The sequence below is a fragment of the Epinephelus fuscoguttatus genome, linkage group LG6 (assembly GCF_011397635.1).
Source record: "Epinephelus fuscoguttatus linkage group LG6, E.fuscoguttatus.final_Chr_v1".
Lineage (NCBI taxonomy): Eukaryota > Metazoa > Chordata > Actinopteri > Perciformes > Serranidae > Epinephelus > Epinephelus fuscoguttatus.
In genome coordinates this window covers 39232942-39257763 of record NC_064757.1, presented here as the reverse complement: position 1 = coordinate 39257763, position 24822 = coordinate 39232942, and the positions used below count along the sequence as shown (strand labels likewise).

Genomic DNA, 24822 nt, shown 5'->3' with positions numbered 1-24822 from the left:
TATGCGGATTATTTTTACATAAAGGCCCTATGCAGTAAGCATGTGCTCATTTTGTGATTATCTGTTAATCAAATGCTAGAAATAGAATTTTTACACCAGCTTGGACAGATATTTGTCTAAACTAGCACACACATGCAACTATCCAGCGAAGGATGACACCCCAAGTAATTTAAAATGCACATTTCTTTGTTCATATGCAGGCTTCGCTTTTGTTGAAGTGTGAATTTATTTTAACCTACAAAAAATGGCAAATAACATGTTAAGAATAAATCAGTTACTCTACTTTCCACGTTAATGACAATGTTATTTGCTGTAATATTAACGCACATTACAACTTAATTAAAAAAAGAGCACCGCCATTTTTTAGCATTATTTCAGGCACCTTTTTAAAAAGATATTATAAGTTCACACTGTCACCTGTAATACACAATATATAGTGAGTGATATGGAGAGCAGGCTCCAGTAAGTTTCAGTCAGTTTTGCCAAAAAGCTCAGCGATTACACGGTGCCTTCAGGTAACAGACACTTGAATTTAATGCTTTTAAAGACATTTTAAAGCAAATTTAAGACAGATTTTTTTGGACAAATAATCGTTTCATCATTCAAGCATGGCAGGTAAGTATAAATGTAAGTATGTGGTCCCAAGTAGAGGTAGGTTTTATGTAGATAGGTTCAGTGGAAGGTTGATAGTGTGTAACATTAGAAATGTGGACCTTCACCTAAAGAGCCTGACTAATTTGGACAAAAAGAAATTATGGATAAATGAAATGTGTTCAAATGTTTGTGGCAGTTCGGACCTCGAAAGTTAAAGAAAGACTATTTAATAGCTTTTCAGGCGTAATATGTATAACATTGTATTTAAGACTTTTTAAGGAGCTGCAGAGACCCTGAACTAAATGGTCAGTTGCTGCTTTTTGATTCTGTGATGGCACATTAACAGTTAAAGAAAACCTTGATGAGCATATCAACATTTCAATCCCTTCTTATTGTTATCTAGATTAGAACGTCTAGACAGAGAAGAGATGAGCTAGCATCATTGAAAATACACACAAGTTGTCAGGATGTAGAATAACTAGAGATAATCAGTACATCACTCACATAAACTGATATCAAACAAACTAAAATAACTCACACAACCTCTGATGATTATACCGGTATATTGCTGCACAGAACACTGCATGAGATAAAACAGTGAGGCCAATAGAATCACGTTTCATTTCCTCTCAGGTCCCTCAAAGCTGGACAGTGTGAGAGTGTGTGTTAGTGTGTAAGTGAGAGAGAGAGAGAAATAGAGAGTGAGGGGAAGAGGACATAAACTACACAGCCCCGGCCATTTAATGTCTCTACAGCCCCAGGCCCGTGTTAATGGTGGTGTTGTACAACACATTACAACGGTGCTTGTGCCCTGAGCAGACAATTACACTGGTATTTAGCCCATCCACAGGCCCCAGAGGCGATCAGGGCACTTAGCAGCACAGCAGGGTGGGGAAGACAATCTGACAGGCCACACAGGACTTTTCCACTTTAACCAGGAGAAACGCTCAATCTACCACACATTAAATGAGGCCCTCAAGGGCCTGACGGGCCCCAAGCAGGGTCACTTTCTCTGCTGCTGGCTCTTATTTAAGGATTAAATCAAGCCATAACGTCATGACAAACTGGATATTTTCTGGGATTTATTGGTCAACCAAAGAAATCTCAGAGTTTAGAAGGTTGCATATTGTTCCTTCCTCTTTATACAACATAATTTGAGAAAAGATGACATAAAGTACTACTTGAACTGAGCAATCTGTTTATCACCACATCGTCTCATCTTTCTCATTAATGATAGACAATAGTTTATTGTTCGCAGAACTTAGACTTCAATTATTTGTAAGCAATTTCCAACAGGAACTTTGTTCATGGATGCACAGTGAGACAATCAAAGAACACTTATCAATTAATTATGAATTACAATGAATATGAATCGTCTTATAAACCTCCAATTTGAAAGGGGGAATTCCAGTGGTTTAGTGCACACAAAATTATTTCCCATGTGCACTGTCTTTGTTGGTACATCTTTTTGGTTTCCTGTCCAACGTCAACACTGTGCAAAAATTCAAAGGGCTGAAACCCGATTAACCCAGTGACTAAAACTCATCAATGCAAATTCTTAGCATCGAAGCTTTGCCTAATCCATATAACTTTATACAGTGCACTGTGTTTCACATTGATGATTATTACTGTCCCACAATGCACTTACACTGTGGACACAAAGTGTGATTTGATGGTGCAGAATTGCAAAATGGAGGATGAGAGAGAAAACAGCGAGGGGTGAAGAGAAGCGACAGGCCATTTCGAGCTAAAACAAAACAAAAACTCTGTACAGTGCGTCTCTTGTAAAAACAAACTAGCCTATACCACAATAGCATGGCATCAATATTTCAGTGTCTCAGCACAAAGCAACTTGCCCACAAAGCCGACCCAACACAAGCTAAAGTTACTGTTAACATTTAAGGTAAATCAAGATAAGTGCTAGCTGAAATAAAAGCTTGCATTGGCTGAATTTGAGTCGTTACAGCTCCTGACTGAAGGTCTGTCTCTGGAGCTGGCGTCAGCTTTCTTCCCGGCGAAGTAGTCTCCGAGTAGCAGGGAGTGTGGTGGCCTGCTATTACTATGATTGTTACATTGCTCTTTAATGTAGCAAAAGTATTTCTTATTCAATTAATCAATGGATAAATAGTTAAAATACTCGACTACTAAAATAACTGGTAGGTGCAGGCAGCGTTAAAAATATAATTTATCAAAATAGTAAAATTTTAAATATATTCAAGCAGGGACTGCCTGTAAATGCTGTGTGAACAATCCCAGTCAACACAAGGATTGTTTAGGATTAGGATTTAGATTAAAACTTGCCTAGATTTGGTTGTAAAATTATATTTTTTACATGACTAGGTTCCGTAAAATCATTGATTCATCAGCACTCAGATTAATGTGTTTATATCCAAAGCTGGTCTGAACTACATATTGAAACTATGTTGAACAAACCAATTTTAGCCCAGTTGAAACATTGATTTTACCAGTGTTTAATGGTATATTTGAAGTGCTACAACTTAATCACATAAGCAGGAAAAACAACTTGATAAAGTCAAAAAGTCACCAAAAACCAACAGTGTTCCTCGAGCCTTTGCTTTCCTCAGGTAGTGAAACAACTCAGAGTACATGCACTGAGGTGAGTGATGTTCTCAGCATGTCAGTGACCAAAGGAAATGAACTCTTGCTGCTACATGACATGAAACAGCACTTCCTTTTGAAAAGGTCACCTCTTGGGTTAGAAGTACCAATTTGTTTCAGGTTTAATAAATCCAAAAGAGTGAGAGGCTTTTTTGACATCTCCAGAATGAGTGTGGCCTCGGATGTGTGTGTGTGACTTTCTTAACCGTGTATGTGTGTGTGAGAGAGTGTATGGGTGTGAGTGTGAAGTAATCTGATCTGAAAGCAGGTAAATCCCATTTTACACACGAAACAAAGAAACTTACTGACGCCAATCTCTCTGTCGTTTTTTTTTTTTTTTGCTCCTTTTTTTTCAGAGGAGGCGAAGAACCTGAAACGACAGACTTTATACGCAGTAACTCACTTTGGTGTACAGTACAGTATAGATTGAAGCAAGAAAAATCAATAGAATATCATCTAGAAAGATAGTAATGGATTTCTAACTTAATGGGCTCACACAGGTCTATCGATTAGCAGGATTAACATCTGCAATACCTCAACAATCTGATTTGCATTTAAATTACTGTACGCTCCGTGCTGACACCAATATAACAAAACAGACAAACGTATAGCCAGCACAGCGGCGCTCGATTTTGAGGTCTGACATTAGTATAAATCTTGTTTTCTAAAAAAAGTAAGAAGTACGTGAAAGGAAAGTTGTTGTGCTGACAAACTTTGAGCAGTTTTGAATTAAGAAAAAAAAAAGTCTAGACAAGGACAAAAAAGAAAGAACATAAACACCGACAGACTCGGCTTGAAGCTGTCTCCTGTAAGACTGAAACAGCCATAACTCTTTTGGGGCAGCTCATCTGAGCCTCCTAGAGAGGAAGTGGGGCGGGTGTTTGTGGAGAAACAGTGTGTGTGTCTCTGTGTGTGTATATATGAAGGGGAGAGGAGGAGGAGGAGGAGAAGAGGGGGGGTGCAGTGTGAGGTGAGATGTTGGGAGGGCAGCGAGGTGGGGTGGGAGTTTGATGGACTGCGCTGTCACCTCCCGCTCTGCGATTTACGGCAGCGGGGCTGCTGACGAGCGCGGGGCAGTAAACAGGCCGGCCGGGGGCGTATTTCACAGAGAGCTGGCTTTTATGAAGAACACCAGGACGGCTCTACCCACAGCTCCGCCCGGCCCGCCGTGACGGATGGAGAAAGACGCATGACAAGCTTCATCATTGTTTGTAAATCTTAACTGTTCCCGCTCACTAACTCCAGAAGGCAATTTTGCGGAGACAGCGGGGCCTGCGGAGGGGGAGGGCGGAGAGGGGGGGAGGAAGAGGAGGAGGAGGAGGCAAGGAGGGGAAAGGACAGCGTGGCACTCCTGAAGGTTATTTGGATCTCTGTATTTGGCCAACTGATTAGCCCTATCCTGGGAGGGAGATAAATCTGATGGGGCACTGTTTGGCAGCTAGGTAGAAGGGGAGGGCAGGTAGGCTCACAGCTCACAGCTATTTCCTCCTCACGGATGATCCGGAGGTTCACAACATGTTCAGTCACAGCAAAACAATTCAAGGATTAAAAGGAGATGTGGCTGAATTTTGATGTACTGAAGCAAATTAAATTGACAATCAGGAGAATATTCTGTATATTAGCTTACTTTACTTAAGCAGTGTTGGTGATGTTGGTAAATTATGCTGCAATCTTTCATTATTAATCAATCTGCCCATTATACTGTGGAGTAATTGATAAGTCGTGAGTCTTTAAAATGTCATAAAACAGTGAAAATGGCAACCACAATTCCACAGACCCCGAAGTGACATCTTAAAATTACTTATTTTATCAAACCAAAAGTCCAGAACAGAGATAGATCGACAGAAGATTAATCAGTAACCATTCTGATAATCAATTAAAACAATATTTTAAGCCAAAATGCCAAAAAACAAAATGGATCCAGCCTCTCAAATGTGAATATTTGCAGGTTTCAGTCTCCTTTGACAGTAAACTGAATGTTTTTGGGGGTACTGGACTGTGAGTGAGACAAATTAAGTAATTTCAAGACATCACTGTAGCTCTGGCAACTTTTGATTGATATTTTAATCATTATTTTAACACTATGTAGACGAAACATTGAATTGATAAAATAGTCATCAAAGTTTTAACTGATTAATGATGAAATTAATTATCGGTTGCTGCCATAGTCCAAAACCCCCAAAGTATTCCATATGATTTTAAAATCTGGGAGCGTAAGAAAATATCGATACACTTGAGTATCACAATATTATGTGTAATGTGTATCAATTTTCAAAAACAATATATCAATTTTAATCAATAAGCATGCGAAGATTTGTGGCAATGGTTCATTTTGTGTTTTGACCCTCAGCCGCTGAATAGCAGTGTTGTAATCTGTCTTCAGCCATTTCACTGTTCCACTGCAACACAGCAGCATATCTAAAGGCCCCAGGTAGTGGCTTTGAAGCCATATTTTGTCATGGCCAAACAGTGGTACTGTAATTTGGGGTCCATCACGTGATGCCATTGGACCTAGAAATACTTTTTCCCATAGACTTACATTGGGAAAGAAACATCTGTACATCAGTTGATACATTTTTTCGAGAGTCACAACCCCGTAAAATCACTCCTGCTACTATCAAGACTTAATTAATTCGGTCTGATAAAATTTGAAAAGTCTAAAAGAGCTGCGAGATCAAATTATTTTATTCCCATTGAAGTTAACAGAGTGCTAAACCAGAAGTCAGCCGCTCAGCCAGTGGAAGATGGCAAGGTGCACTCACATGCTTGGCTGTGCTCGATGGCTTCAGTCTCTACTGCGCTTGCTGTACGGGCCCAATGATGCAGAAGCAGCGCCATCCATCCAATAATTTCACACCACAGAAATAGAGCTTTTTGTGTTTCATGCACCTCTGAGCAACTTCGATACGAAATTAACAGGACCCCACAACCAATGCTGTATCCAGGACTCTTACTACATCCATGCATATCGCTAGAAACACTGCTAGCTCCTGAAATTAGTTAAAAATTTTGATATATCACCTTGTTTATAGTAATGCAGTATATCACAGTATATTGAGTCATAACCCCATCAAGATACGTACGTATTGGCAGATTCTCACCAACACACAGTCCTATTAAAATGGGAAATCCTCATATTTGAGGGGCTTGAACCAGAGCACATTTGGTGATTTTGCATAAAGATGACAAAACAAATTAATATTCTGTTGTTTGACTATTCAATCAAAGGTGTAGTCAGTGATTGTAACCCCCTATGCTACACTACTACACAGGCTGCTCCCTGTCTGTTCTGTTGGTACACTGAGAAAAATATCTGGTGTTCACACACAGCTCTGGCTCTGTGAATGGGAAACAAACATAGTGGCTCAGACTGGCGTGCTCGTGCTCAGCACAAGGGAAAGTCCATGGATGTATACAGAGAAAGGCAGTGGGAGTGAGAGGGACAGTAAATGATAGGAGGGGTGGATTTGTTTTGGAATTGTTTCAACTCCAACTGAAAACAAAGTTCCAGGTCACTCTGGATAAGAGCAGCTAAAAGCAACTGAGAGTACAGTAATTTAGACTTTAACAACTCAGAAGTACAAAAATATAAAGTAGATACAGTGCCATTTTGCAGCCACACTGTGTAAGATAAAAAATTAATTTTGTGATGCTCACAAGAACAAGATGACAGTAAACCCGCAGAGTGATTGAAACTCAGCTGATAAGATATGAATTAGCCTTGGAGCAATATCAAGGACACAGGCCAGGACATGCACACACACACAACTGTTCAGACAAGGGAAAAGACCTGCTTCAAATGGTTCACACACAACAACTCAGACACGAAAGCTCTTACAAAGCAGGGTTTCTGTAACAGGGTTCATCTTCAGTCAGTGGAAGACACGCACCCACGTACCGGATTTGGCACTTGTACCAAGTGGGCATTAAATGTTTAGACTGACTCTTTGACAGCAAAAGGCTGAATCAAACCTCCAACAAACTTCCTCATAGTCAAAAATGTTTTAAGGGAATTCCATCTTGAAATTCCCCCATATTTCCACTGCAGAAGAACTCTTGTTTTCTACTTTCCTCTGCTGTGGCTGAAGTATTCGTCTTTCTCTTATGAAATACAGGATAGATTTACGCCATGTTCACACTGGACACAGAAGCATCCCAATATGTCAATTAGGGCTGCAACTAACGATTATTTTCAGTGTCGACTAATCTGTCGATTATTTCTTCGATTAGTCGACTAATCATTTTATCAAAAAATGTGTTAAAATGTGTTTAAATGTTGAAAAATGTCGGTCTGTCTCTCCAAAACCCCCAAATTATGTCATCTAATGTCTTGTTTCGTACTCACGCCAATCAATGTCAATTGTTGCACAGGCAGTTGTCTGGCTGTTCACACCAGAAGCTCATTTCTCCGTACCAGTAATCAAGCGAACTGTTTTCTAACCATATGTAGAACTTTCTCTGTCTGCTTGTGTGTGTGTGCTCATCTCTCTTGCTCTTTAGACACGACCGACAAATTAAATTATTTTAAATAAGTACTCCTGGGATGCACATTTTTTAATTTGTAAGAATAGATAATTTATAATATATACTACTCTTTATATTGTTTATGAAAGATTATCAGTGTTTTCTTGCAAAATTTGCTTGTGGAAAAAATAGAAACTGAAACTATCACTGCAGATCGTGAGTTGGCTGCACATCTCAGCACTGCTGGGCTTCCACTGTGAACACCCTGATTTGTTAGCATGAACGCTGAGAGGAAGCTAGCAGCACTCCACCAAAAATCAGCTGCTTCGTGGTGCTTCCATACCCAGTGTGAAGCTGGCATTATGCCTTAATGACTTCAAGTATTTAATGATGACCAAAGAAGATGTGGTAGTTGGCATTACCTGTATCCATTCATGTACTGTAAACATGTGGCAAAGTTAAATACAGTTTAAAGTGAATACATACGTAGGTTGCATATTTCAAAATGCATCCCTCAGTGTCTCAAAGTGTCTGTTTATTACTACAGACGAGGGCAGTGTCTTTGATGTTCCTTTTTCCAAAAAATAAAGAAAAGCATTTAACCTTCGACGAGGTGTTCAAGCAGATATTGCTCACAAGTGAGGGGTCACAAGCCAGACAAAAAATGGTTGTAAAAACCACTGATTTTGATGGTTTATGTCTCTAGTGTTAAGAGTCTGAGTCGACACCAAATGTGGGACCACCTGCTGAGAGTGTTGTTCTCTTGTAATGGAGCATGGAGATTCAGTGCAGGAGGCTGACGTGGGACCCTCACAGGAAACGGACAGGTGAAAGTCATAAACAAATACAGGTACAAAAGAAAGATGGGGGGGTCTTTAGGTTTGTGATGCTGGTGGTGTGAGCAGTCTATTTTCACTATAAGAAGGATGTTGACGTTGTGCTAATGACGCTCTTCCCCTATGTCCTTTATAAACAAGTAATAATATACAATACCACGATTGTTCAACAAGTCAACTTCATCTGTTAATTCCTGCAAAAAATGACCTTTTTTATTCTAGTCACGCATTGTTCTGGGTGGTGAGATCACTATTAAAACTGCTGTATTTTTATACACCAAAGCAACATCAAAACATTGACATCAGACCATCCAGAAGTCTAAGACCTTGGGGCTTAAAATAAGTTCCTTCCTAAACAGATTGAGAGCAGGATAGTCAGCAGTAACATCCATCAGAAGGCTGCACAGACAAAGAATGGACAGAACCTACAGACTTTCTAAACTTAACCTCCTTCGACCCTGCGGCCTCATCTGAGGACATCTTATTTTGGGATTTCTGCACCTTATACTTCATTCTGCTTAACTTAGACCTGTTTGTGACCCGTCTGTGCACACTTGTATGTGCCATCTACTGGTAGCAAGAGCACAATACACAACAAGATGGCAGCCATCTTTGCCAAGTCAGTCTGCAGCCGATCCCGACACAAAAGTGGACAAGGTACAAAACCTGATCATGTTTTAAGGTTGAGACGTGTTTATTTATGCCTAATAAAGTTTGCAGTTTGATTTGGCATCTACATTTGACCAATTTTAGCAACAGCAACAAGCTAAGACAAATTTTATTAGAAAGTACTTGTCTGTGTACTTTATGGTTGTATTATCGCTGCATTGCACACAGGCCAATTAGGTGCGACCGACTGTCCCTACAGACAAAAAGGACATTCCTAGCTTGGAGTATGGAGCAGGGAAAATTCATACAGAGTTACAAAACATATCCCAAGACTTTAAGATATGTTGTATCATTTGCAATTTTGCTTTTGCGCAGCCATGTTCAGGCACTGAAATAAAAACTTTTGAACAGTTTTAGACTTGAACGTGACCCCTTACCCATAGAGTTATGACACATTGAACAAATGCTGCAGTTTGTAATTCTGTTTTGCACAACAATTTCCAGGCATTAAAATTAAAAAATATATACTTTATTATGCACTTCTGACTTTTAAAAATAAACCCAATGTCCCCATATGACAAAACTACTTGCTGTTCAAAGACAACTTAGTTTGTCTTGTCAAACAACTACTTCTCAAAGCGATTACCAAACAGTGCTGCAACCCACACATGAGCATGTGAGATCCCTCTATAGCTACATGCTACTACTATAAATGTATCTGCAATATGTGAGTGACAATCATTTGGGAAACAGGACGCCACCATTTGAGATCTGTATTCGCAAAATGCATCGAAGACAGAAAGATAAAGTGTCTCGCACAATTACAATTTAAAAATGATTTATCTCCCTGAGGTGCTCTACAAAAAGTTTTTAATTCCCTGTAATGCTCAGGTCGAACTGGCACGCCAATCAGGCCAGTATCCTTCTCTGCATTGTGCTGGATCTTCCCACTTATCTCACTCTTATCATTGACTTGCACGCATTCCTTGCAAAGGTCTGCAAATACTTTTCTGAACATTAAGCAATACACACAATCTGATTTACCCACATTCACAGAAAGGCATGAGAAAAGGCAGAAAGTCCAGGCAGCCATGCTCAGCTGAGATTCCTATCTGAGATTGGGGGAGTAGAGTTGCCAGAAATCAGAGATCAGATCTGCTTCATCTTTAAACACGACGAAATGAAACAGAGCTGCGCTGTCAGGTCTTTGATAGGTTTGTGGTTGTTTTAAAGTTGATTAGCTTCTCTGTGACAACTGTGAATTATAGACAAAAGATGTGTGTTTTTAATTTCTATGAGCGACTGTAAATGAGAAGTGGTTGAGGCTGAATAGCTGAGCATAATGCTGATCAACTTCTGTCATCTTTAAACAGAAAAGATAACAGTAAGGTGAGTGCAAGCAGTCAGCTTTGTACTTTTTATTCCTTTGGTAAAGTCGTGAAAATTCACAGTTGTGTATTTGAAGTAAAGTAAAAGGCAAGTATAGTAAAAGTAAAAAAGCTTCACTTTAGACTAATTTCATCTTATAAAGTTTATGGTACTCTTGACTTGAGTGCAATCCTCCCTTGAATGTACTTAACCACACTGTTGATAAAGTCTGGGTAAAACTTTATGGGGCCTGAGAAGTGTGTGTGTGTGTGTGTGTGTGTGTGTGTGTGTGTGTGTGTGTGTGTGTGTGTGTGTGTGTGTGTGTGTCACTCACAGGCTGCCATGGTCTCAGAGCAGTTGTTGTTATCATCCAGGCCATAGAGGGGTGGCACACAGGTGGTGGCACCCAGGCCCTGAGTCAGGTAGGTGGCTGCTGGGTAGTAGGAATGCACACGGTACTGAGAGGGCATGTTGTGGTTTGAAATGCGGCCATCACCATGAGGCATCTGCTTTATACAAGACAATACAAAAAAAAGGTAATTTTAGACAAAGAGGAGAAATCTTAATATGCTGTATTTCATATCATCAGTTTCCTGGAGATTTCACATCCCAAAACGTTTCACCAACAACACCTTCTCAAATCCACCAAAGACTTTTGTTGGGTTTTGGTGAGTCTATGACTGCATGTTTTAGGAATGAAACTATAATCTGACTGCAACTAACAGTTATTTTCTTTATCAATCAATCAATTTAGAGATCTAACCAGCCTGGAATACCATATAAACTGTCCCAAAGTAAATTCTGGCTCAGGCCGTCCCAATTATAAAATGACTGTTTTTATACAATACAATTACTTGCAAAATTTAAAGTGTCATGGAAATGATAAAATTATGAATTAATACACACAACCTCATCAGCAATTAATGTCATGGTTTAATTGCAAATGGATTTTTCTTGGCTGGGATCTAGCTTCAGTCCTGCAATTGTCCTAATTACTTATTTTTATTTTATCTTTATCGTCCCTGATCATTTTTCTTTCATTCCCAGGAACCTTAAGGTAAAGCCATGTAATTGTTAAGCATCTAAAAAGTCAGAAAATAGTGAAGAAAGTCCATTATGATTTCCTAAATCCCAAGGTTTTGTCCAATAAAATGCCCAGAATCCAAAAAATCTTAAATCTAATATGACACATTGACCATTAATTTTCCAGTAACCATCTAATCAACTAACTGTTTCAGCTCTTATGGAATATTTTCTTATCTGAGTTCATGACAAAATCCCTTTGTCTGCCATAAAACCTATTCTGCTGTATGATCATGTGCTGGTCGTGTGTCATACAGTGTCATATGAGGTGATACCCGTAATCATGAGGAGCTACAAAGATCATCACAGCAGAGGGAAATATGAAGGAAAGAGCAAAGATAAGCAATCAACCAGGACCAGTTTAAATATTCCTAACACTGGCATCATCTTTTCAAATTAAAAATCAGCTGTTTTAGCGATATACTTCTTCAGTGTCTACGGTGGCTGCTATTTTTGCTTCAGCTCTGATGGCATTTCAAGGTGAACAGCTGATCAAGTTGAGTGACAAATGCTGGAGCAGAAATGTTGCACATTCAGGCTTTAACAAGTCTTTGCTTGCAGTCATTCTCTAGTTGTTATAGAGGCTACAATTTATTCTCTTCAAGGTGAAATCACAAACAAAACAAGTTACAACTCCTGCATTGGGTTTATGACATCATATGTTATTATGTCCTTGAAGTTATTTTTAGTAGCAAATTAGGACATTTAAATTAAATACTGTTTATTTCTTCCTTTCTTCTTTCTTCCTAACAACACCAGTGGATGTACTAATTAATTCTCTGATTGCTTTTTCCTTTTCTACGTTTTAATTTTCAAATACAATATAAACATCATTGTCCAATGACACCATTCACATATGTTTGCCTGTGCAATCCCCCAAATCAGCTATCAGATATTCACAGGCAACACCTGAACAATCTAATCTTCCAGGTGGAAATATGGAGATAAAATAATATATGACAGAGAATTAGTAGTGTTTGAGTTCACACGTCCGTGGCTTGTTCTAAAAATGGGCTGCAACATGCCACGCTGGCTTTCTCCAGTCCTCTGAAAACTTTAAAACGAGCTGTCTACTCAGCAGCAAGGCCGCCTCACGGAGGGTTTTCAATTTCACTTTTATGGAATTTGATTTCTGTCAGCCTGTAATATGTCACCCGTATTGTCCACACCATCAATTCTCCGACAGCTTTATAAACTGTTATTTAAGCTACACTCAGCTCTTGTATTAGGCCGTGAAAAATACAATAGAGATTGGACTGGAGTCTGAAAGTGCACTGAGCTTACGGTTTGCAGGACACATACAGCACCAAACAAAACTGTCTTAGTGAAAGTTGCTTTACAGAAAAGGCAAGTTTTGTTGTGTCGTGCTTAGAGATAAGGTTTACATCAGTGGTCATGTACAGGCAGATCCACACAGAGTAACTTGCTTAAACTGTCAATGTCATGCCAAATATACATAAACCTTTTTCACTGTGTACTGGTGTGGCTGAATACTATTTTCACTAAAGTTTGTAGCCTTAAACTAACAGAAATCTGCGGAGTAATCTAACCAGTCAATCCATGGTCATTGTGTCAGATTAGCCAATTACAGAGTCCTGAATTCTTGATGTGACAGACTATTGGTTCGTCCATGACCAATCATAGCTAACTGCCTTTCACAACCTATGTGATTACATCGTTTGGGATTGATTTCGGGAACAAGAATATAAACAAACAATGGCATCTGACGCAAACTGGTTTGTATTGTTCAGATGTCAAGAGGCATCCATATGGGGAGTTGGTTATTGTCCTCTACAATTCATGACATATACTCTGAACCTACCATACAGTTGTGGACTTAAGGTTAAACTTTATTCATCATGTCTGTAACTGTTCATGTATTAGTCCAGATTCATTCAGTACAAGACGTTTCATTGAGTACGCAACTTTGGATATGCCAAGTGATACATCAAATACAGGTTGTTCTGAGATGTTTGAATGGGTGTTTCTGATATTATTGTACCGACTTTTTCCTTTTTTTCCTGTACAAGCCCATCTCCAGACAAGAGTTAGATCTACCAATTGCCTTGCTTGACACTAAGGCCACATCCACACTTTTTTTAAATTTAAAACTGCATTTTAAAATGCAAAACAATCTCCATACACATGAGCATTTTAGCACAGTTTCAGAAATAATCTTTGTCCATACGAACAAGCCTGAAAACACATATCACACGACCATTTACATACATTAGGCATGTACATGCTGGTGTAAACAGAAAGCGGCTATCTCATTTATAAACATTGCGTCTGCACAAAACGAGGCCTGAAAGAGGTGTACACCATTTCCCACACAATAGTTGTGATGTATAAAAACAGACTTGATTGGGGCATCGGTAGCTTAGTGAATAGTGCCGGCGCCCCATGTACAGAGACGATGCCTCGCTGCAGCGGTCACAAGTTCGACTCCGGCTTGCAAACACGGCGACGCAGATGGTGAGGTGGAAGCCTGCTTGGACCAATGACGAGGTGGAACTGCTACTGAGAGTAACACATGAGCATATGGCGGTCAATGGGGTGAAAAACAGACTGGAAGTCACTGCAAAACAAATATGGCTAAATATTAAAGCAGTACCAAAGGCGTTATCCATCACCGGAGAAAGCTATAGCAATGGGAAAGGAGTTTCCACACAAGAAGGATGAAATCACAAAAGGTATCGCTCTAATGTTTTGACTTGACTCATCGAGACTGACAAGACCCAATTGGGACGCAAACACGGGTACCTGTGTCATCATTTTCATGGGTCTATTTCTACCCGTCTAGACTACAACGCAACCCTGGAGATGTCAAATGAATAAGGGGATCAACAGCGTTTTCAAAGGCCTACATTTTAAGGGTTCCAAAAGCTGGAGTATTGTGGATGCATTATGCATTATAAAACAAAAAAGTATTAGTTTGGATGTAGCCTTAGGTCTAAACAACATACTGTATTGTTGAGATCTAGGATGTGTTCGTGTCTACTGCAACACCTAATCCTACAGATAGACTCAGGTTTTAAGGTTACGAGGAATGCAAATGAGAAGTCAAAGCCAGAGGACCCTCTCTTACTATTCTCTATTTGGGTGGGTCACATTTTTTTTCTTCAGTAAATTATAGCAACACTGAACAAGTCAGGTAACATTTATCTGAGAAAATACCTCTAAAGTGAGTCTATTACTACCACTCTCCTCTCTGTGTTCAAGCAGCCAAAGGCCAAACCAATAACCAGCTCCCTGGGAGTGTTTATCACTTCAGATATGCTACAATACTCAGTGAGACTCAGAGAATATGGGATTTAAACATAACATCGTTTCAGTGCTTGAACTCCACAATAATGTTGGTCTGTGTGTGGCATCGTTCTATTGACATATTGCCTTTTGCTTTCTTTTAGATTACTTCTCGACCATATACAACTGATCGAGTGCCTTCATTTTCACACCATGAACGGCCTGCAAGCCACTGTTTAGTGGGTTTCAAAAATAAATGAAAAGGAAATTCAATCCTATGTTTCCCCCACTGTACCAATAAAATAATTAACAGTGACCCCACGAAAAAGTTGAACCATAAATTTTGTGTACTGTTACACAAGAGGTATCAGCAGAGTTGGTGGGAAAGGCAGACACAGTGAATCTGACGGCATATCAGCATTTTAGGAATTTTGTTTTACTTTCTCCATTGAGATTAACTCTGTAAGCGTTCTGCACAAGCAACACTGCACACTCTATCTGTCACTATCATAGATGACCTGATGATAACTTGATAAAAAAAGTTAATTTCTAAATGCAGTTTCATGGCACAGAGCATTAGTAGGTAAACAAATCGATAGACACGTATGTACTGCAATGGCCTTGCCACCCATCCACAGTCCTTCCTCCAAACTCACTGGCTAACTTGCTGACTCCTGGGGGGTTTTCCTCCTTACCTCCCTGACAGAGCCTGTCTTCTTATCTGGCACCATCTCCTGTCTGGAAGCTCTACACCACCCTTATATTATCATCATCCACCTGCATGACAGCCAAGCACCACTGAGTGCACAGGAGAGGAGGTAGATGGCCTTACACTGATAAAGACCACAGTGTTTCCTTGTGGGTTTGGATTTAGTAGCGGGAAAAGCTCAAGACCTAGAGATCACCATATTATGACAATTACTGTTGTTAAGATTTGCTTGATTGGTGATGATTTAAAGGAAATTTATATTTACAAAGAAGTTAACTGCTGGAAAGATAGTCTTTTCATAAAACTGGGCTGTCTATACATTAGAAAGAACTTTTGAAATTGGTGGTACATGACCAGAGAAAATAAAGGAAAGGGCTGTGGCATTTGCTTTTGTTCAAGAGGTAGAAAACTTACAGCTATCAGAATGCACTGCACCAATAAATGCTCCCGCTGGTGGGTAATATAATGCAATCTTGGCTGTTATTCCATAGGAAACATTATGGCGGCAAGCTGATAACAACCAATCTCAAACAACAGCCAAACAGTGCACTAAAATTGGTTTTGAAGACATTTAGGCAAACAAATAAGCAATACAGTAACAGAATCTTGGTTTCTAGTTGATCGGTGTTGCCTAGTTATACCATTTGATCACAGTTTGATCTGCGTTTGGGAGAGAGAAAAAAAGATCCACTTCTAAACACTTTAAGTCTGTGGTGGTGGACATACGAAAATGTGGAATTATAATCTGTAGAACAAGCAAAAGCTGTAGGATCAGCAAAGATCAATAAGTGAATGAAAATGAGTAAGATGGAGGGTAGGTCATACCGCAGTTCATTTACAAATACTACCCACATTGTAATGACAAAACTAGTTGAAAATCTGCAAAGGATTCTTTTAATTGTAATGACATTTACACATTAACAGTTTCTAAAATGTTGGTAGAAAAAAAGAAACTACTAGCCTAAACCTAGTCTCGCTCACCAGACCTTTCTCAAGAAAAGAAAGGTCTGGCTGGGCCGACTCTCACTTTGAGATTGGAGAAAAAAAAACCCCGGCTGATTGTACTTCTTTCAACCAATCACAATCATTCTGGGCGGTGCCACAGCAACGGTGCGCTTGCAAAAATATTGCCAGGGGGAAACAAGTTTTGGTGTAACACGCCCACAAAAATATCACCTACAGGACGCGAACCATGGTAGAAAAATGGCTACATCCCCGCAAGATCAAACACCGCAAAAGTTAGTAAAGGACGTGTTGAAAATGGTTGAAAACTGCTACACAACCGGAGGTGGTAGGGCGGGACTTCAGCGAGTGGCTCGTTCCACCCAATGAGAGGCTGATCTCTGCAGCAAACTTCCGCCCACTCAGACTAGCCTAAACCTAAACAATGAAGTTACAAATTGTCTAGTAGGTGGTAACACAACTTGATTGACCATGAAACAACACATTTTAGATCATCGTCAGTGTAATGTTGTAGTGTTGTACTGCATATGGACCTAATTTTTATTTCATCAGGTACAGTTGTTTTATGCGTATTAACTATTTACACTGTGGTATTTACGTCAACAAAGTAGCTAACTAACTTGCAAGTAACTCACTAACCAACCAACCAACTAACTAGTAAGTGTGGCTCAGAGGTAGAGCAGGTTGTCCTGTAATCAGAGGGTCAGCAATTCAATCCCCACCTTCTCCAGTCTGCATGTCAAAGTATACTTTGGGAAGATACTGAACCCCAAATTGCTCCCTATGGCTGTTCCATCAGTGTGTGGTTGTGTATGAATGGTTAACTGAGTGGCAGGTGGCACTGTGCATGGTAGCTTGGTCACCAGTGTGTGTGTGTGTGTGTGTGAATGGGTGATACAAGTGCAGTGCATTTACCATTTATCAGTAGAGTAAAGAATATAATTGCAAGACAATGGTAATTTGGAGATGCACTTGCAATAAAATGTAAAACAAGATAAAACTGTTCAGTAAAGCCGTATCAAATTTATATAAATAAACATCCATTATGGCACTCTCTATTGTAAAGTGATATAACACAACAGTTCAACCTGTCATTAATATTCATTAAAAACAGCTGTGTATGAGGCTCTTCTAGAGTGAAACAACTACAATGCTGTAGGTGAAAACTGACATTTAAATAATTAAATTTGTTTTATTTATGTACTTTTTAACAAGATGCAAAGTGCACCTTCACTGGATGCTATAGTGGAAAAAAGAAACTAACTCAATGAACAGAAAGTCAATGAGAAAAGACGTCACAGACCCACAAAGTGCTGTCTGGATGGTGCTGAGAGACCACAGCAGTAAGTGCTTCAGCAGCGAATATGGAGACAAAATTTAAAATTGAGTAACTCAAGGATAATCACTTCAGTTGGCGATGCTAAAACTGGAGTATAGCCCATTAAATTGTGGAGGTTTAGGACAGGTAAAGGAGACAGAGGAGACACAAGATAAAAGCTTCTGATAAATAAATATGATAATTATTCTAATTCAGGTAATAAAAAACTAAGGTTATCTGCTTATTTTATTTCTAAGTAAATATTAAATCATTTTCTAGTTACAAATTGTGCAACTGTGTGTTTGTGGCAACTCATCTTCAAAAAATCAGCTCTTAATGCAAATATAAAAAGAAGTAGTCCCTGAATTTGAATAACCATAGCACGTAGCCCTCTCAACCTGACAACTTCACTAAAAATATCATAAATCACAAAGCAGGATGGGTAAATTATGCTAAAGAGTGCTAACTGATTAGCATTAATGTGCTCACTTTCTCCTTCGAGCGCTGAGGCATAGCGGTTTGTTCCTCTGCCGACAGACAATACCATTAACCTTTGCAATTCAGGCTCTGCTGTGCGCTGCCAGGTTAGCGGAGGCAGTGACCCCAAAACTAGATGTTGCTATTGGGGGAACGGGGAGGGGGCGGAGAGAGGGGGAGCAGGGGTGGACAAATGTTGTTCATAAAAAACAAAACCACCTCATCTGAGATCACTGGAGAGTTATAGATCTAATTTGCTTCACGCACAAGCTCATCTCATTTGACACAATAGAGATACATTTAAGCATAAATCAGTGTGAATATACAGATGGGTGAATGAGGTAGGATACCGTGTGTGTGTGTGTGTGTGTGTGTGTGTGTGTGTGTGTGTGTGTTGGTGGGATGTTAGGTACTATCTCCCTGATGTGTCTCCACGTTATGCCGTACGTGTCGACATTAAAGCAGACACTCTCATCCATCTCGAAGGAAAACAAAGAAATAAAATCATTATCAGATCTAAAGAAAATTAATTTCTCATGGCCACAAGCTTGCCTACGCAGTTACATGACTGTCATATCAACATGGCACTTCCTCCCTTTTTTTTTTTTTTTTTAAGAAAATAAAATGTCCTTTTTTCTGTATTCTGTAAGTCTTATTGTCTGTGTCAGGACATATGACTTTTATTGCTGTAGAAACCATTACTCATTAATTAATTTGACAAGATGATTTTCTCTGTTTATATATTTTATATTTCAAGCATATGATAGGTGTTTTTTAGTTTTGTTTCTGAGAACTTGTGATAGGTAAACAATTCATATATTAATCAAAAAATACAGACTAATTTGTAATTGTTACTTGTTACCCTAGCTGTGTTTAAATCCTCTATTTTGTATTTTTGCCTTCATCTGATAGTTGACAGCAGAGATAGAAAGAGGAAACATGGGGGCGAGAGTGCAACAAAAGTTACCAGCTGGAATCAAACCAGTGACGTCGCCATTATGGTATGTAGTTAGACTTCTAGTTCACTAGGAGGCCAATTCTTTTAACTAAGTTTTAATTTAAGAAGTATTTTCAAGGTAATTTTAGCTTATGGCTAAATGTGGTTCAATGATGAGACTAAACTGGTATGAACTCTCCTAATCATTCAACACCTGTCATAAGAGACTACTTAAGTCAGTGTAGTAGTTATATAGTAGATATTTACCAGCCCAATTGTCAGAGAAAATGTTCACATTGAATGTTTCTGGAAACATTTGTACATTATTTTGTAGCAGATATGTTGAAATCCTACATTTGTCAACTGCTGTGGTGAAGGTGCAAAAAACACTTGGTTATGGTCAGGAGAAGGATCATGTTTCAGCTTAAAACACCCACATTTGGTGGCACAAAAGCCACTGGAAAAGAAGCGATGGGTCGGTGATATACACCCAGGTTCATTGGCTCAGATGCCACTGGGTAACAGCAATGTCTCGGTAAAAAACACTCGGTTCCATGGTTAAAATGCTGCTGGGAAATGCTGCAATGTGCCACTGAAAACACCAGGCTTGGTGCCACAAACACTGGTGGAAACGCAGTGAAGGGTCACCGAAAGACAACCAGTGTTGTTGTTTGTTGGTCTCAAACAGTCTGCAGCCTGGCAGGTGTCTCACCTAGGTGACACACCATCCACTATCCCATCCGCCTCCCTCCTACAGTCAGCTCCTGTATTTCTTCACTTTGAAAACGTTGATATGACATGCATAAAACATATAAACGAAACATTTTCTCCTGGTGACAGGGTTGTATTTTCACTACAGCTGCAATTCTTTACTTCTTAGAGGTGAGCACCTTGCCATGGACACCTTGGCCTTCATTGCTGGGGCAGATGACGCCCAGATGTTCAATACAGGTTCATGTAGTGGCACTATGTGTTTTGGGGAGCTCTGATAGAAAGACTATCAGCTTAAATAGGAGAATGTTGAAATAATTTTCGAGGAGAACACAAGATTTTCTAGGACATTTAGGTTTTCTCTCATTAACCTGGACTGGAAAATTGTCCTGTTTGGGGTCAAACTGGATTGATATCTGCCTTTTATTAAATGTCAAATTATGATGAGAGGTTCCTTACTGACCACAGCTGTGGAAAACAGGATGGAGAAGTTGCAGAAAAGCAGTATTTGCTTTCTGTTTATCTTACATTTTCAGGTAAATGCTCAATAATATTTTTGTAAATATTTTTTTGCAATCTTGTATGCTGGTTTCAGATGAGATTTCTTGTCTCAAAATGGTCTGCTTCAGCAGCTTTTCCACCATGACAACAATAAAGTTATACTTAAAGTAAAAATATCCCATGCAGGTTACATACAGAGACATGAATGTGATATAATGACCTTGAAAAAACACAATTTAGCTCTAGCTGCAGGTCAAATTTGAAGTAACAAGACACATAAATAAGATTTTGAATTGTAATTAAGGCACAGAAACACGCACACACATTTCCCCTGCAGTGCTCACCAAGCAGTTGAAAGCAGTAGCACAAAAACCCTCCCTTGAAGCAAGTTAAACGAACATCGCAGGTAACCAATATGAAATACTTACTCTGAGCCTTTAAATAAATGCTTCAGTCGAGTTTGACTGTTTATGATAAACAGCAGAGTGGTTATAGTTAGTCACCTGGTACTGCTGGTAGTTGTACAGGTTCCCATAGTAGGTGGGGTAGCGAGATGGCTGGTAGAAGTTGTAATAGGAAGTTTCCAACAGCAGGTCTGACTGTGCGTCAGTATGAGCCCGGGCACCAGCTGACGGGCTGGGGGACAATGCTGAGCGACTCCCTGGACAAACACACACACCGGGGAGACAACAAATATGACAAAGATTGCCTCAGAGGCTTAAGTATGTTGTATTTTCAGATTATTATTATTAGAAATTTGGATCTGAGGATTAAATTTATGCACTAGTTTTAGTTGTTTTTGTAGAGCTAACCCTGTTTTATGAATTATGTCTCCAACAGCAGAGCTCAAGCTTACTTTAAGGTTATTATTCCCCCAGCTGAGTCTTGACAACCAATTAATTAATAATAAAAACAATGTTAAACAATGACATTGACTCAATACAGATCAGGCTTGTAGTTGATCTTTTGACCAATCATTTAACAGGAACATAAGACATTTTACTTGAACTTTACAAGATGTTTCCAGTCATTCCAGCCCGAGCTCAAATTATTATCAACAGCACCATCTGCAGGTGACAGGTGGTTTTGATGCCAAATGAGCAGCCCAGCACAACACAGCATCACAATACAGAAATGTGGGTTGCCGTATCGGGATGAATGTGACCATCATCATCATCATCATCATCATCATTTCTCATTATCTGTTGTTCTTTCCTTATCAACAAGGCCACATTCTTCTCAGGCAGACCCTGATCTTTCAGTCTTACACAATGAAAACACTGTGCACCACTGGAGCCAGAGATAATGACATTTGTTGTCCTTGTTCTGATTCTTGTCATCAGTGAAACACAGAGTGCTCGACTCCTTTTTCCACCTCAGTCTTTGCTCTCTGTTGCCAAGCCAGAGCACCAAAGTTCACTCTCACATGAACAGAAAGCAGAAGACATGAGCAGCCTTGACCACAGTCATATTCCACCTCCTGAGGTTTGCTATCAGGCCGACAGGGAACACGATATCTTGTCTGCCTCCACACTACCGCCAAGAGAGACGTCAAAGATCTCCTTTCATGCTGCTGCCACCAAGATCTATTTTAATTTTCACTCAGTTTTCCCATTAAATTGTCTCGTATTGATGGGATCTATGAAAATATTCTTGACCCCTTCACGTTTTCATGTTTCATTGTGGACTCAGTTCTGTCTTTTTTTTCCAGACGGGTTTGTCTGCGTTCTTTTCCGTGTTTTTCAAATGGAAACTCCCACTCAGCCGTCAGCGAAAAAGCCGTGACGTAGGTTACAGCGCTGAAGCCCTCCCCTCCCTCACCCGTCCACGCATGCAGTTCACTGACAGCGTAAGTATGTACAGTGAGAAAAGTGTTGGTGTGGAAGATCTGAAGATGGTGCTATCTTTATTATTATTAAACCTTTATTCAGCAAGGTGGAGACATACTGAGATTCAACATGGTACTGCATTTGTACTGTATAAACATGAAAGATCCGTAGTCAGTGTATTACATCTTTTCTTGACAAATTAAATAACCACCAAAAGAACTGATAAAAATAATCTTCTGAATTTCAAAACCTTTCATCCCACTACTCTAAGAAGTGTAGATAAGTCAATTTCATAGATTCAGTAGAAGATTTGTAGTTGTTCAAAAAGACAATTAATGGAAAAGGTGAAATTATGCAACAAACTTTTAAAGACTAGCTTCTGAAGTGGATCCAAAAGCAAGTTTCAAGTCAGCTGCTGACCAGGTTTTTCAAAGACTATAAAAAAGGGGGAACATTTATCTGCCACATTCTGTGAAATCTATGTTAACATGCACCAAACTCAAGTGATAAAATCCACAATACTGCTATGAATATCCACAGTACATTTAATCAGAAAACAGTGTGTTCTGTCAGTTGACATTACACACAGCCACAGACAGTGTCACGTCACTTCTCTTCATTTTAATCTTCAACAGTAAAATTTCAGCATAACCTTCAGCATGACCTCTTTCCTATTCTGTCAACTCAACTTCAAAACAGCTTTTTACCACTTCAGCTGTGTTTCCATGCTGAATATATCAATGTGAATGTCCCCTAATGATTTTTACATACTTCACAGCTGTCAGTTACATTTGTCACACAACACACAAGAGGCAGAACAGTAAGTGAATATCATTTGGTGATACCTCACCTGTGACAGCAAAAGAAGTGGAGGTGCTGGTGGGCGTCGGGGATCGTCTCTCCACAGTAAACAAGCAGTCTACTCCAGCTTCATTCTTCACCATCACCTCAGGGCCAGGCAGAGCCACAGGACTACAAATCCCAAGCTCCTCTTCCTGAGCCTGCTGCCTTCTCAGGGCGACCTGGAGGGGAGGAAAGGAAATAAAGACGAAACTTTAGCCTTATCTTGTTATGACTTTGCAAAACAGACTCAAAGATAATGCTACATAATAATGATAATAATAATAATTACTAAATTATTACAGGTCATTTTTCAGCTTTTTCTTTTGGTTGTCTTGTCCACTATGCTGACTATGTGTTATAATCTTAATGTTGTTTATTGTTATCTTACTTGCAAAGCAAAGCAATATTAAATAGATAGGACTTCTTGTCACGTTATTGCTGTGTCAACCAAATACAACACTGCAAATGAAAATAATTCATTACAGATGTGAAAATAAATACATTACACGTGAGAGAAGTCACAAAATACTTGTTTGAACTTCACAGTAATACCAACACAAGACATCAATATAAAAATGCTACTTTATGCTGTACAGTTTGTAAAGCTCCTTGAGACAAAGTTGTAATAAAATGTACTACTAATAATAATTACTTGATTTGTCTTACAAGTGCTAGTTTGTGGCTACTTACAGTTAAAGTTAGATCATCTAGAGCTGAAACTATTACTCAGTTTGACAGAAAATTTATTAGCAAGTATTGCAAGTGTTTAACACTACATTTCAAGCAATAAATAATTTTCTGTTTTTACATACTTTATATCACTGCACAGTGAAACTGGGGCTTGGGACGACACAAGCAATATTGGCTCTGGGAAATTGTGCATTTTTCTAGACCAAAAAATTACATGTAGATTAGAAGATAATTAAAATAAGCCATATAATAAAACCCCAATTAGACCCTTGATGAAGTTATTTTTCAGATAAATATTTGTTTGCTATGCAACAGATGTGACTTGGCTGCTGTCAAATGTACACTTGGATAAAGAAATCTGAGCATGTATCAATAAATGTAAATATTATTAGTTCAACTTACTTAATTTTAAAGAATTAAATTTCTGTTTTTAACTATTTTTTGACAACACAAGCAATTTAAATATAAAATTGAGCTCTGAAAATTGTGCATTCTTCTAGACCAAATGATTAAGAAAAACATGTAGATGAAAGTATAATGAAAATGATCCATATATTCAAGCCCCAATTAGACCCTTGATTAAATCATTTTTTAGATGAATATTTGTTTAAATTTATGCAACAGCTGCTGTCAAATTTACATTGGGATAAATAAATCTGTACACATATATATAAACATTAAATTTGTGCTACTTTCTTAATCATAAAACATGACTATCAATGAATCTTTCCCCCAAAAATAGACTTTTAAAAACCCTAAAATGTTACTTGAAGCTACAAACTACAAAGTTACAAAGTAAATGACCACAAAATATAGAAAATGTAGCTGGTGTAATGATATATAATGTTACTGTAGCCTACCTGTCAATTGTTTTATTTATATACTGTGTGCTGTGAGCAACAAGTGTAACAACACACTCATAAAACATCCTTGAAAACACACAGTAACAGTTTATAAATATCTGTAAACTAGCTTTGTGTACATTAAGCTAACTAGCTAGCTAGCTTGATTTTGGATTAATGAGT

The 24822-nt window shown here is 38.9% G+C and overlaps 1 protein-coding gene across 2 annotated transcripts in view; it reads right to left on the bottom strand.

The window, feature by feature from the left end:
• The window catches only part of dmrt1 (doublesex and mab-3 related transcription factor 1), a 42230-nt gene that overhangs the window by 16844 nt on the left and 564 nt on the right, over positions 1–24822 (bottom strand). Inside the window, exons 2-4 of one of the 2 annotated variants that reach the window (XM_049578637.1) lie at positions 23115–23286; positions 20939–21096; positions 10825–10996 (exon numbers count right to left, since the gene is read on the bottom strand). In XM_049578637.1, the coding sequence (XP_049434594.1) occupies positions 10825–10996; positions 20939–21096; positions 23115–23286 (502 nt within the window). Of the gene's footprint in view, positions 1–10824; positions 11000–20938; positions 21097–23114; positions 23287–24822 lie in introns of both variants that reach the window. The other variant, XM_049578636.1, reaches the window with a different exon arrangement.